We start from the raw sequence: 13,908 nt of genomic DNA on the forward strand, positions 1-13,908 counted from the left end.
ATGAGGAAAAAAATGTCTTGATATTTTAATGCTGCTCAGTGGCAGGTTTGAGTGTTTTTAAAGAACACAACAAATCTATGGTATCATCAGTCAGCTTGCACACACCATAATTCAGAGTTTGAGCTAAAAAAAAATCATCGTTTTTTTTTTTTTTTTTTTTGCCATTTCAGTTGCCATTTCTGTTTTTGTTCTACCTCTGCCTATAAAGTACTTGATCATTTGAATTTCATTCACACAAGACTGTAGCAAAGTCCCTTTACCACCACCTGGATCTTGTGTAAAATAATCAGATATGAAGCAATATATGGGTATTTATCTCATGTATTATTTAGTCAACTGAATATATTTCTCTACATGATGTTCTATTATGAGCTCAACAAAATCTGACTACAGAAACCATTTACTTTTTTTCTGTTTTTCATCAAATCAAAGTAGACTGTATTTATATATTGCCAGTCATCAACAGAAAAATATATTTTTTTGTTAAACAAAATGTATATGAAGCATCTAGGATCAATTTTGATTACTATATTTCTGCCTTATTTTCTATTTTCTATAAGGCCTGTACAAAAACATCTTAGTATTTTCATTCAAAATCTTTTGCCTGTCTCTTGAGTTGTGAACTGCAATAAATAAAAATAAATTGGCTTCAATTCTGCTGGATACCAGCACATACAGGGATGCAAGGAAATGGAATAGACAAATGAACAAAATATATCATTGAAATATAATTATAAAATAGATATTCTTCTTGGGAAAATGAAGGTAAATCACTAATTAAAAGCAACTTAGACAAAGAGGTAAAATAATTGGGGATAAAGTTAGAGAATATTACTATTAATATTACTACTAATATATTATTTTTGAACTAATAAATTATAAACTAACGTTTCTTTTCTAAAAATGTTTTCTTACACACATAAGCTAACTTTGAAATAGAGAAATAGTCACTAGGACTGTGTATTGTAACAAGCGGAAGAATTCTGCTGTGCTGGCTAAACAGCATCCTTCTAGAGATAAAAAAATAGTTTATGAAAATTGTTTTGACCTATTGAGTAATCAGTAAAAAATTTACCCGGTGATATTTTTTTGATGATCCTGTGATTCAGTAATCTAAATTTAGCTACTCTGCCAGTAAGCATGGCAGAGGAAGTTGTTTTTCTTAAATCTGAACCAATATTAAGACTGATGATTATGAGTAATAGATCATGGGACTGTGAGATGTATCTGAAATCCTATAAAACCTGCTGAATTCTTTGATTGGAGAGAGATTCTCTAAGATTGATGAGAACTCTTCTGGACGTGATTTGATTAAAAGCATGTAAGGACAACAACTGGAGTCATTGGTTATTGAGCAACGCTGCAGAATAGGCACTAGAGATTTTCTATACTCTCAAGTGATAGTGTTTAGTGGAGGAGCACTAAAGAGCTTAGTAACAGGTGATAGTGCCCCAAAAGAGGTGGAGACGTCGGCCGACTTGAACAGGTATTGAAGTACGCCTAGTAGAGTATACAGGTGCTGGTCATATAATTAGAATCTCATCAAAAAGTTGATTTATTTCACTAATTCCATTCAAAAAGTGAAACTTGTATATTATATTCATTCATTACACACAGACTGATATATTTCAAATGTTTATTTCTTTTAATTTTGATGATTATAACTGACAACTAAGGAAAATCCCAAATTCAGTATCTCAGAAAATTTGAATATTGTGAAAAGGTTCAATATTGAAGACACCTGGTGCCACACTCTAATCAGCTAATTAACTCAAAACACCTGCAAAGGCCTTTAAATGGTCTCTCAGTCTAGTTCTGTAGGCTACACAATCATGGGGAAGACTGCTGACTTGACAGTTGTCCAAAAGACGACCATTGACACCTTGCACGAGGAGGGCAAGACACAAAAGGTCATTGCAAAAGAGGCTGGCTGTTCACAGAGCTCTGTGTCCAAGCACATTAATAGAGGGGCGAAGGAAAGGAAAAGATGTGGTAAAAAAAAGTGTACAAGCAATAGGGATAACTGCACCCTGGAGAGGATTGTGAAACAAAACCCATTCAAAAATGTGGGGGAGATTCACAAAGAGTGGACTGCAGCTGGAGTCAGTGCTTCAAGAACCACTACGCACAGACGTATGCAAGACATGGGTTTCAGCTGTCGCATCCCTTGTGTCAAGCCGCTCTTGAACAACAGACAGCGTCAGAAGCGTCTCGCCTGGGCTAAAGACAAAAAGGTCCAAAGTTATGTTCTCTGATGAAAGTAAATTTTGCATTTCCTTTGGAAATCAGGGTCCCAGAGTCTGGAGGAAGAGAGGAGGGACACACAATCCACGTTGCTTGAGGTCCAGTGTAAAGTTTCCACAGTCAGTGATGGTTTGGGGTGCCATGTCATCTGCTGGTGTTGGTCCACTGTGTTTTCCAAGGTCCAAGGTCAACGCAGTCGTATACCAGGGAGTTTTAAAGCACTTCATGCTTCCTGCTGCTGACCAACTTTATGGAGATGCAGATTTCATTTTCCAACAGGACTTGGCACCTGCACGCAGTGCCAAAGCTACCAGTACATGGTTTAAGGACCATGGTATCCCTGTTCTTAATTGGCCAGCAAACTCGCCTGACCTTAACCCCTTAGAAAATCTATGGGGTATTGTGTAGATGAAGATGCGATATGCCAGACCCAACAATGCAGAAGAGCTGAAGGCCACTATCAGAGCAACCTGGGCTCTCATAACACCTGAGCAGTGCCACAGACTGATCGACTCCATGCCACGCCGCATTGCTGCAGTAATTCAGGCAAAAGGAGCCCCAACTAAGTATTGAGTGCTGTACATGCTCATACTTTTCATGTTCATACTTTTCAGTTGGCCAAGATTTCTAAAAAAAATCCTTTCTTTGTATTGGTCTTAAGTAATATTCTAATTTTCTGAGATACTGAATTTGGGATTTTCCTTAGTTGTCAGTTATAATCATCAAAATTAAAAGAAATAAACATTTGAAATATATCAGTATGTGTGTAATGAATGAATATAATATACAAGTTTCACTATTTGAATGGAATTAGTGAAATAAATCAACTTTTTGATGATATTATATGTCCAGCACCTGTAAATTCATAGGTGTCTGGCACACCTGGTCTGACCTGGTCTTTCCCAAATCTAACACAAACCTTTATAGGTAGAAATTGATTATTTCAAAGTGACACGGGTCTAGAGATAGACTGTTCTTTGATTTTACTCACTCCAACATAGTAGGTGGCAGTACGCAGCTTTTACAATGGTCTGTAACTCGTCAAAACACAAGAAGAATTTGAAGTCTTTTCGAGTCTTTTGCGCGCGCTTAGATCACACACTCAAAGGAAAACAGATGATATGCACTTTCTCCTGCTTCATTTACATAAGGTAACTTTTTTAAAACAAAATATAATACTATTACCCTAGATGTTTACTACAACTTTTAATACATTTCTAGCATGAATGTTTTCTCGAATGATTTCAATTATCTCAACAATTTAAACCTAAATCACTGCAAACACCTAGCCTATAATATGTTTTCACATGGTAATAAAACAAACCAATGCTGTAAAGGATCAAATGCGCGTTGTGGCTTATTTGTGAAAGCATTTACAATCCCAAAAAAACTTGCATTGAACATAAAAGTTGTTTAGATTATTATTCGTGAACAAATCGTGACGAATCACTATCATGGTCGTCTCCGTTGTGAGGCGCTTTTCCCCGCTGCTCTCAAAGATTGCGCCCTAGAAAGGGAACATTATTGGTTGGACTTTAAATCAATGAATGCGTCCTTCACCGAACAATGGGAAGCGGAGCTGAATGGCTTTGGTGAACGAGATGAAAGTGTCTGCAATCAGATGCTTACTGAATACTGTGCAGTACAAGCTTTAATTTACCTACTGTTTTCAAAAATATTAAGTGCAAACACTAATCCAAAGGTAGTTTTGTCAAATAATCTCCTCGCGTTGCTTGATAATTCAGCAAATAATCCCGTTATATCATCCCGGATATCATATTGCGATATAAACCTGTGAATCATGGAGCGCGGGGCACAACCTAACGCTTTTTGACTTTCTCAGTTTGTGTTCTTAGGATTCAGAGAATTTCATATGTTCCACATTAATTTCATACGTGTCTGGTACAAAAATGTGTCTTTGTTTCATTAATACAGTGTATACGTTTTTCTTTATTTACCCCGAAAGAAGGGAAGGGAAATGTGACAACATGCCCCATAGGCGGGGCACATTGTAACATAGCTGTCAACACTGAACACTGAAAATAAGGGAGATTTCCCGGAATCCATTCCCAAAATAAGGGATTTTTTTTTTTTTTTTACACGATTATTACCCACAAACTTTTAAAAAAAAAGCACTAATCATTAACAGTCTAAAGAGTTTATAACTACACAATATATATATAAAAGAATGACAGGCCAATTGATATGTTTAAAGTGCTTTATTTATGAACAAAGTAAACATTACTTACACATTTTCATTTGCTACAACGTGTTTTAGCTTAATGTTGGGGGTAGGAGTGAGAAAGAAACAGAGAGAAAGAGACAGACAGACAGAAAGAATGTGTGAAAGAGGCAGTAAAGACAACCTTGTCACCCTTCAGAGGCATAATTTGGTCTCCCATTTAGTCAAATATCGGCATAATGTCCTCGGTTTTGGTTGGTGGGTAATTCTGTGATTTTGGCCGTCGGCGTCCTGATCCATCATCGCACATCACACTCATCTACTCTACTCTCCTTGAACGTTCAGTTCCCGCTACTTTTTCCTCCCGCCCGCCGCTGGAACTGTCTTCTTCTTCTTCTTCGATAGTAGCCTAAGCTACTGTCTGTATACTGCCACCTGCTTGACTGGAGGTCTAGCAACCCAAGTGCAAGCCACTTCAAGTTCACAGACACAGCTATTTGAGTGTTCAGAGCGTAAAAATACGGGATATTTTACGGGAAAATACTAAAACGGGAAGACAGCGGGAAAAGAGCTAAAATACGTGAGAAACCCGGAAAAAAACGGGAGGGTTGACAGCTATGGACCATATGACAACTAAAAATGTTATCTGAATTAATTTAAAAAATATACATGACAAACTAAAATATTTTGTCAATAAGGCAATTATTATTTTTTTCATATAAATTAATGGCATTTTTTTAGAAATTCAAATTTAAATAATTTTGTGGACTGACAGTGAACACTAAGAAAGTTAAGATAAATAGACGAGCCAGTACAAATGCTGAACATTTCTTGAAATAATATTTTCTGAATGTTCAGGCTCTTCCTCTCAGTCTTTATTCACCTTTTCCCCATGGTTTCTCAACAGACATTTATAAAAGTTGATAATGGCAGTTGTATCATAACTGTATAGAATATTATAGTTCTAATAGCGGGGTACATTGTAACGCAGTGTTACAATGAACCCTATCTGCGCGACTTAACCTGGTTAGATTGGAACTTAAAATAATATCAGATTTGTCTAATTTTAAATAAGCTAATTTTTCATCTATATTTTTGTGTTTAAGTAAGAAATTTACTTTTGCTATTGTTAAATAAATGTTCAGTGATATCTTCCAAAGATTTCTGAATTTTGGCGCAATTTTTCGCAAATATTGTCGATATGGCAACTAGTAAATATGCTAAGTTTCTTCATGCTACCGTGTGTGGAAGTATTTAAACCACGTGTGTTACAACTAACCCGCGTTAGTTTGTGCCCCGCGCTCCCCTACATACTTCAGTAATGTAGTATAATAGATTTTAATCAGATTTCTTTGAGATAATCTTGAGTTCATCATTTGTACTTTTCACAGAAACGCTGAATTGCCAACATCACCCTTTCTTGATCAACACCAGAGACGAAAATGAGTGGGCCTAACAAAAGCATTTTGGATTTTTTTCCGGTGACAAAATGCAAAATATTATGCACCATATATCTGATTTATACATGATTTTCACATTTCTAAACTTGTCATTCTTTATGTTTTGTATTGAGTTAAACATTTCATTGTTTTGAAATGTTTAGCCTAAGTCTAAATGCTTATGGTGAAGATTGTGGAATGTCTATTTTAGAAAACGCAGACTGACAGCAACAGTGGAGCCAGAAGGGCATCACAAACTGGTGATAATGTACAGGTAAGGTCATGATAATAAGGATTCAGGTCTAAAAAATAAAGTTCCCTATCTGGCAGTCACGTTCGACTTTATGTTGTTGGCTGACAAATAAAGATTCGCTTGGGAATTACAATCACCTCGGAATTTTATAAAAACGGCCAATGGAATGGACTATATGCACGGAGCGTTCTTTAGAACTTCCGCGTTAATATAAGCCGGTGAGATGACATTTGCCGGTGTGTTGAGCATCAGTAGTGTAATACTTAGTTTATTATCAGAATATTGTCACTTAAATTTAAACTTAATAGCATTAATTTAGTTATTCAAACGTAAGACAGCATAAAAATAAATAAATAAAGACGTACCCCAGTGTTCCTCCTCGGCTAAATTCAATTCGCCCATCAGTTTTCAGATTTTTATGTTAAAAAAGCTTCCAAAATCAAATATTTATTGTGCACTTTAGTTAGATTAATTCAACAAAATGTGTGTTTTCACAAGTGCGCTGAAATCATTGATCTTGCGCTGCACTGACTGACAGCTTCTGTGATTACAAAGGGAAAGCGTGGTGCTCGCTTTCTGTCATTCATTCACAAGAAAAGTTATTGTTTTTATAAGATTTTGTGAGTACTTCATACTTCACACTTCACATTGATAAAAATGTATTTTTAAACCTAGTTATTTTATAATGTTTAATATTTAGTCAAAAACGTAGTGAAAAACGATTAGAGGCTGAGAAACGATTAAATGGCTGATATATGCGAAAATAAATGCTTTGCCGCCACCTGCTGGTTAAAGTGGTAATTATTTTTAAGTGTTTTCCATCAAATGTTGAATTTCCTACATTTTTAAACGTTCGGTTTTACAATGGAGACAATCTCAGAAGGATGAACAAATGTTTGTGGTCATCACATTAAAAATAACATTTGAAGTGCTGGAGGAAAAATGCGTGTGTGTGTCTAATTACAGACACAGCGTTTTTAAATGGTCCCAGTAGCTTCATCTTTATTGCAATCAATAAAACTGGCAAATTAGGAAAATGTGATAAGTGCATTAAAATATGAATACAACATTAAAAAGTCAACCATTGATGGTTTTGTGTCGATGTACAACGAGTACAGAATGAACAGTTCTCCGGAAATGCCCGAGCTGGCTTAACGACAACCAGGAAGTAACCGTGCATGCATCGACATCACTTTCCCGCCGGAACGCGTTCACTCAGCTGGTAAAAGAACCTACCGCATGACTGGATTTAATAGGGGAAACTGCGGAAACGCGTGTAAAACTAACGATTACACTAAAGGTTTGGCTCGAAAGTGTTCCTTACAACCTGTCAAATTAACTAATCCATGGATATTGATATGCCACCAGGAGTCGTGTTTCCTGACTTTTATATGTGGATCATTTCTACGCTGGTGAAATACATAAAGCTAATCTGCCTGTGAATATTTTATATAACTACAATATAGGTTTAAATCCGCGTAATCACTTATATCAATGTTATATATATCATCATATTGTCCAGCCCTAAAACATATATAGTTTTATAGTATAGTTTTTGTCAGTGTTTATTTAAGAATACCCAATTATGCAGAATATAAGATGGAAAATATTTAATTGATGAGTTGTCAACATAATATATAACAATACAATATATACGGTATGATTTTTCACAAAATGATAACTACAAATCCATGTTTCTCTGCTGGAGTCCAGCTCTTTCTGTGAATTGCAGTGATCCATTTGCTTATTTTTTCTGTAGCTTTCGGCAGTCTTTAAATATATACCTCAGGTTTTGTGTCAAAGCTATTTGTGTCAAAGCTATTTGTACGGTCAATCACAAAGCTCTTTTCCATTTTGGAAGTGTTTTGTGTGTTTTTCGCGGCATTCACACTGAAAATCAATGCTGCCGCTCAGTCTTTTGCCACTTAGCAGGCGTGACAGCAGTCTTAACGGTCGACGGTGACGTCACGTGCATACCCTCTATTGGCGTGTGGAATTTGCATGCCAAGCCACTCCTCGGTACATACGGGTATATAAAGGGGCTTTCACAATAGAGGAACCATTTCATAGTACCTAGAACTAATGGTGGAAGTATACTTTTTGGCATGTATGCACCACAGAGACTGGGAAAGACTTTAGTTGTCATAGATGCGAACTCCTCACGTTGAGAATTTACCTTTTTGAGATTAAAATAGGTCACCTACGAGATTGGATGTCTACTTTCTCTGTATAACAGTTCTAATAACGTATTTGACAGGACTGTTAGACAGATCATAAACTAATGAAGATGGAGAATAGGAGTGCTGTGTGCTCAGGCTCTAGCTTTCTCAGCGCAGTCAAAATAAGAGTCAGAACAACAAGCATGGATTACGTCACCTCAGAGTTTACTACTGGCAGTGCGAATGCAACCAGGAAAATGGCCCTAGAGGAACATTTAGTTCTCAGGGAACCACCCTAGTGGATAGTTCCTGTAACTGAGTTCCTAGAACGGTGTGAAAGTCCCTTAAGATGGCGGCTCACATCCACTCGTTGAGAAATTTGCTTTAGTGCCAAGTGTTGCAGCAGCGATTGCTCTTTCCAAATCATCTTGAAAAAAAGTTGCAGTGTGGGGATCTCTCTGGACTGGTGAAGTGGGCGCATTCAGTGGTGTTTTTGCCAGTGCATTGCAGTGCACTGATCGTCCCCTGGGTGCTTCAGTCAAAAAGGGCAGTTTTTTTTCTAAAAGAGCAAATCAGACAACAAGCGTCCTTTTTAAAGATGCCTTTCTGTCAATGTGTTTCTGGTTGTAGTAGGTTCCTGTCTTTATCTGATGGCCACGATCACTGTCTCGCATGCCTGGTCCAAGAGCATACAGCATTAGAGGATGGTTTACGTCCTCATTGTGTGAATATGACCATGTCGACACTGGTCGAGACTCACCTTCCTTGTAAAGGAACAAGTCCCCTCTGCTGTTACCCAGAATGCTGCCTTTGCACAATGCAGAGCTACAGGCATGGTTAAAGGTGCAATGTTTTAGTAGGATCTATTGACAGAAATGCAATATAATATACATTTCTACTGTATGTTTTCAGTGGTGTATAAAGACCTTACATAATGAACGGTTATGTTTTTATTACCTTAGAATGAGCCATTTCTATCTACATACACCACGGCTCCCCTTACATGTTAAGTCACCATTTTGCGCCGGCATGTTTCGACAGTAGCCCTAAACGGACAAACTGCTCTACAGAGTGCGTTTGATTGACAAGCTACTCTCTGCTGTCTCAGATGACATATTTGTCCTGTGTTGGCCACTGTAGCTTCTCTATATTGCAATTGGCAACCTCACCGTTAGATGAATTACACACTGCACCTTTAACACTTTTGGAGACCTGAGGGTTACAGTGGGAGAGCTTCCGCCAGGCCAGCCCCCACTGACCTCCCACTCTTCTGCCATTTCATGTGCCATTGAACTGCCAGGTGATGCCAGGTCCTTCTCATGGGGGACCCAGCATGTCATTCAGTGCTCCAGGTGAAGATCGATGGCTGCATTGGAGAGCGGGCTAATGTCCTCTACAGAAGATGATGCTGAGCCTCCCCCTTTCGGGTGAGTTCGCTCATGCTGGGTCAGATGCAGAGTTGACAGAGATCATCAAGAAAATCCTGCCTGGCGTGACACCTCTGCCACCAGGCCGCTGTGGGCTTCCCCCCAGTCTGCTCATTGCTGAGGGCATCTCCCTGCACTGTCTACACCTGCTCCGGAGAGGCTGCAACGTTGAGCATCCTGCAGGAAGGCAACACAGCCCTTCCCTCACACCGCTGATAAGACTTCCAAGCATCCAAGCGGCCTTGAGATGGGCGGCCCAGAGATGAGGGAAGCTGCTCTACAGGAGACATGAGAGCACGGCTCCATCCCCTGGAGGAGGGCCGTATGGAAAATCTTTTGTTATCTCTAAAAGAGACAACTTCTGTCCTGCCTGCTTTCAGAAATAAAAGAGCAATTTCCTCATTCTCTGGGCCATATCAGGTGCGGTTTGGCAGTGAGTGACGCTATGCTTCCTCAGCCCCACCATCCACATTCGCCATGTGCCAAAAAGTCTCGGATTGATGACGCACTGCTTCCTCACTCGTCTATGATTAATTTGTGTAGCAATATCATAACATTCAATGTATTTTGGTAATGTCCTAAATTGTATTTAGGTGTGTTCAGTTATTTATAATAATAATATGCTATTTTAATGTTGCTTGTGCCATTTTTTCTAGGAAAGAATAAATCTTACGAGGAAGAAAAAAGGAAATAATGGCCGTGTTCCTCTAAAGGTTTGTTGCATAGTGACATATCTGTATCATTGAATGAAGACTATTTAAGGGTCTTGTGAAAAAGTGTGTGTGGAATTTCTCTAGCCAAAACATTTTGAAAAAACAAAGCATGATAGCTGCTCAAAAAAATCCTTATCTTTTTACAGTGATCATTTTTTGCAGTGCTTATAGTTTACAATTTGATAGTAAACCCGTGTGCACTAGTGGACTCATATTAACAATGCAGTTTTGTTGACATTTACTCAGGAAAGGACAAACAAATTTTTCAATGATGAAGTTAAAGACGGTCCATCAAAAAACCATATGCAGCAGGTATGTGAATTTTACTGATACTTGGTGCTTATCAACTGATATGCCTTTACCTGTATTGAGCCTCCTGTCCTGCAGATCACTGTTGAATCAGTGGGCTAGTCTTCTACTTCATGAAAAATACACCTAAATTAAAGAATTAAAAAAAAAAAAAAAAAAAAAGTGTACATTATGAACTGTTGTGATCAGTGACTTGTGAATCCAAATTAAATCTGGGAAATTGTGCAGATACGCATCCCTGCTATATATTATTTGTATATATTTTAATATAATGCAATATTGCTAATCATTTTATGAAAATCTTTTATTCATAAATGGTTTTTGTATTATTGTTCTTCTGAATTTAACAGTGTGATGAAGGGCAAAGCCACACTTTCAATTTCCGCTACAAATTCAAGAAACATGCAGTGGCGTGTGATACATCCAAGACTGTGCTTGATGCTCTTAATACAAACAAGATTTTCAAGAAGATTAAAGAAGACAACAAGGATAAAGAAATAGTCATCAAGAGATCCAAAGGAGAAGTTCCTAGAGCTGCTGTGAAGGCCGATTTCCCCTGCTGTCTTATTGAAAAAGATGAGCTCCTAGATATATCCTTCATCAAAAATACTGGAAATGTTGATACAAAGAAAAAAACAACTGGAAGACTTTCATTCTCCAACGAATCAGAAAACTTAGTAATCTTTTACATTAAAACAAAAGGAGGGGAGAAAGTGAAACGCTTAACGAAAAACAATGAGCTGAGGAAGAAAGTTGAGGATGTCTGTGTGTACGCGTTCAAAGAAGACAAACTGAAGGCTGCTCTTCGCCGTGACGGACGATTCATAGATGTCATATTCAAGAAACAGTGTGCACTCCGTGAGTTTGGGAGCGAGATAAACCATGTAATGTCAAGCACTGTAGAGCATCTTGATCGAAAGCATTTTGAGATCATTGTTATCAGTGACAAAAACCAGCCAGACAGCCAAGATGACTTCTTGAGTGACGTCAGCCCTGAAATGAATGAAGCTTCAGCCGCTGATTTGAAAGAAAATGTTGATCCTAAACAGCATCCCATCAACACTGAACCAGAAGAAACCAAAAAGGGAAACACAAAGAAATCCAAAAATACTTCAGCTAAATACTCTAAAGTAATTGACTCTGAAGAGATTCTGGAAATTCTGCGTTCCCAGTATAAAGGTTTATTGGAGACGTTAAAGCAGCGAGAGAACCTAAAGAACAAATCTCAGGTTCAAACGTTCTTCAGAGCAGAATATGACAAAAGTGTTCAGAGTTTCTCTGAGGTGTGTAAAATAAAGCAGCTTATGAGACTCGCTGACTCTGTGTGTCAGATTCGAGTGGAGGGATCTGCTAGAGGAACCGGCTTCCTACTCTTTGGGCAGTTTATTCTCACTAACGCACACGTTGTTAGGGAATTTCTCGAATCTCCAGACAAGCTTTCTTCTACAAAGTCTTTAGAAGCTGCATTTGATTTTGAACGTCTGGACTCAAAAGTGAACCTGGTGCCGGTCAAGAAACAGATTGCTGCTTACTGTTACATAACAGATGCCAGTAAAAGTCATCTTGACTTTGCTCTTCTTGAACTGGATGCTGCTGATGAAATCACAGGCCGTCCTGAGTTGCTCAGTCATTTTAGTCCTGGCCCCCTTCCTAGTGGTGGGATCTGCATTGTGGGACATCCTGATGGTGGGATCAAGAAAATAGATCCCTGCTTCATCATTGAGAAAACAAAACTACAAGAGGCTGCAGATAAACACATATCTGAGAATATCAATTTCATTAATGTGATTACACAGAGGAGTTTTGAAGATAAATGGGACTTTTATGAAAACCAGATTAATTATAACTCTTGTTTCTTTCACGGATCTTCTGGCTCTCCAGTTTTTGATGAAGACTGCTATCTGATTGGTGTGCACACTGGTGGATATGTGTACAAAGGAGAAAAGGGTAAAACTAGGAGCATTGTGGAATACGCCTATTCCATGCATTCCATTCTGGATATGATCAGAGCACAGGCTAGGATAAAAGGTTTGCATGAGATTGTCAATATCTTAGAGGCCTACAGCGATAAAAGCTATGAGTATGAAACTGCAGATCAAGAGAATGAGACCGACATTGAGATGGAAGATTGTGATTGAAGCCATCCACATATCTCCATTTCTTTGAGAAAACATGTCAAGCCTTAAATTCTCAGAGAATTTTCATGTCATTATGGGGTTTCACTTTTCATATAATTCTTAGAGATGATTGTGTGCTCAAAAACAGAAGTTTTTTTCTTATTTTTGACAAGTGCTGTCAAGTAAAGCCTGACTTGTGCAAAGAGAGCAGAACAGAGAACATTATTCATTTGGCAGAGACTAAAATTACAGTTCATTTTCTTTGCAGTTTCTTTACATTGTTATTCAAACAGATGTGTATTCATATATCTTTATATGCATTTTTTTTATATTATTTTTACTTTTTATGTCCGTTGATGTATGATAGTGATTTTACATTGATTTATCTGAATGTTTTGTCTTTGTTGTAAGGGATCATGTTCAAGCTTTAACAGTAATCCTCTTTGAATCACATAAATACACCAAATTCATTGATTTGAAAATCACTGTAATAAGAGACAACAACACATGATCAAATGTACATTCAGAATGACATCTTTAAAGGTTCAAATCAGGACACGTACAGCAAAACCCCAGATCACTGTTCTTACCTACTTGATGAATCTACATGTCAATTACAACAAATAAAACCATTTAATATAACAATTACAGCATTAATGTTTATTTCGCTTTCATGTATTTTAGCATGTATATTTGTGTGATTCATGTTGTTTTTTCTGCTCATGTTGGGAAGCTTTTAGGATATTAAGTTTGATGGGTCTGAAAAATGTTTTGAATGTCCTGTAAAAAAAAATAAAATGAAAACATTGATACTTTATAAATAATCTTGCTACTCAAACACTAAATTAATTGTAAAACAAAACATTTATTTTGTACTACACATTTACATTAAAAATAAAAATAAAAAAAAAGGCTTGATGAGAGCAGTTTTCTGTCTTGTGTTGATCTATTTGCCAGTAAAACAGGAAGTTTGGGACATATTTTAAAAATCCTCCAGGTCCAGCACATTCATTGTTTTTTTGTTTTTTGTTTTTTTTAGCATCTGGAGGTTTTTTTCCTGAAGAA

At 37.5% G+C, this 13,908-nt stretch overlaps 1 protein-coding gene across 2 annotated transcripts; it reads left to right on the forward strand.

Moving 5' to 3' along the window:
- Positions 1 to 121: 121 nt before the first annotated feature.
- LOC125267248 (serine protease FAM111A-like) lies at positions 122 to 13,602 on the forward strand. Of its 2 annotated transcripts, none has more exons than XM_048188706.1 (6): positions 122 to 1,486; positions 5,818 to 5,907; positions 6,077 to 6,139; positions 10,361 to 10,417; positions 10,664 to 10,729; positions 11,077 to 13,602. In XM_048188706.1, exons 2-6 carry the CDS (start codon positions 5,869 to 5,871, stop codon positions 12,862 to 12,864), a joined length of 2,013 nt encoding a protein of 670 aa, XP_048044663.1. In that variant the 5' UTR covers positions 122 to 1,486; positions 5,818 to 5,868; the 3' UTR covers positions 12,865 to 13,602. The 2 variants fall into 2 exon arrangements, with proteins under 2 accessions (XP_048044663.1, XP_048044662.1); XM_048188705.1 differs by lacking the exon at positions 122 to 1,486 and adding an exon at positions 3,252 to 3,395 and having other exon boundaries at positions 11,077 to 13,600.
- The last annotated feature ends 306 nt before the right edge of the window (positions 13,603 to 13,908 follow it).

Source organism: Megalobrama amblycephala, linkage group LG4 (genome assembly GCF_018812025.1).
Source record: "Megalobrama amblycephala isolate DHTTF-2021 linkage group LG4, ASM1881202v1, whole genome shotgun sequence".
NCBI lineage: Eukaryota > Metazoa > Chordata > Actinopteri > Cypriniformes > Xenocyprididae > Megalobrama > Megalobrama amblycephala.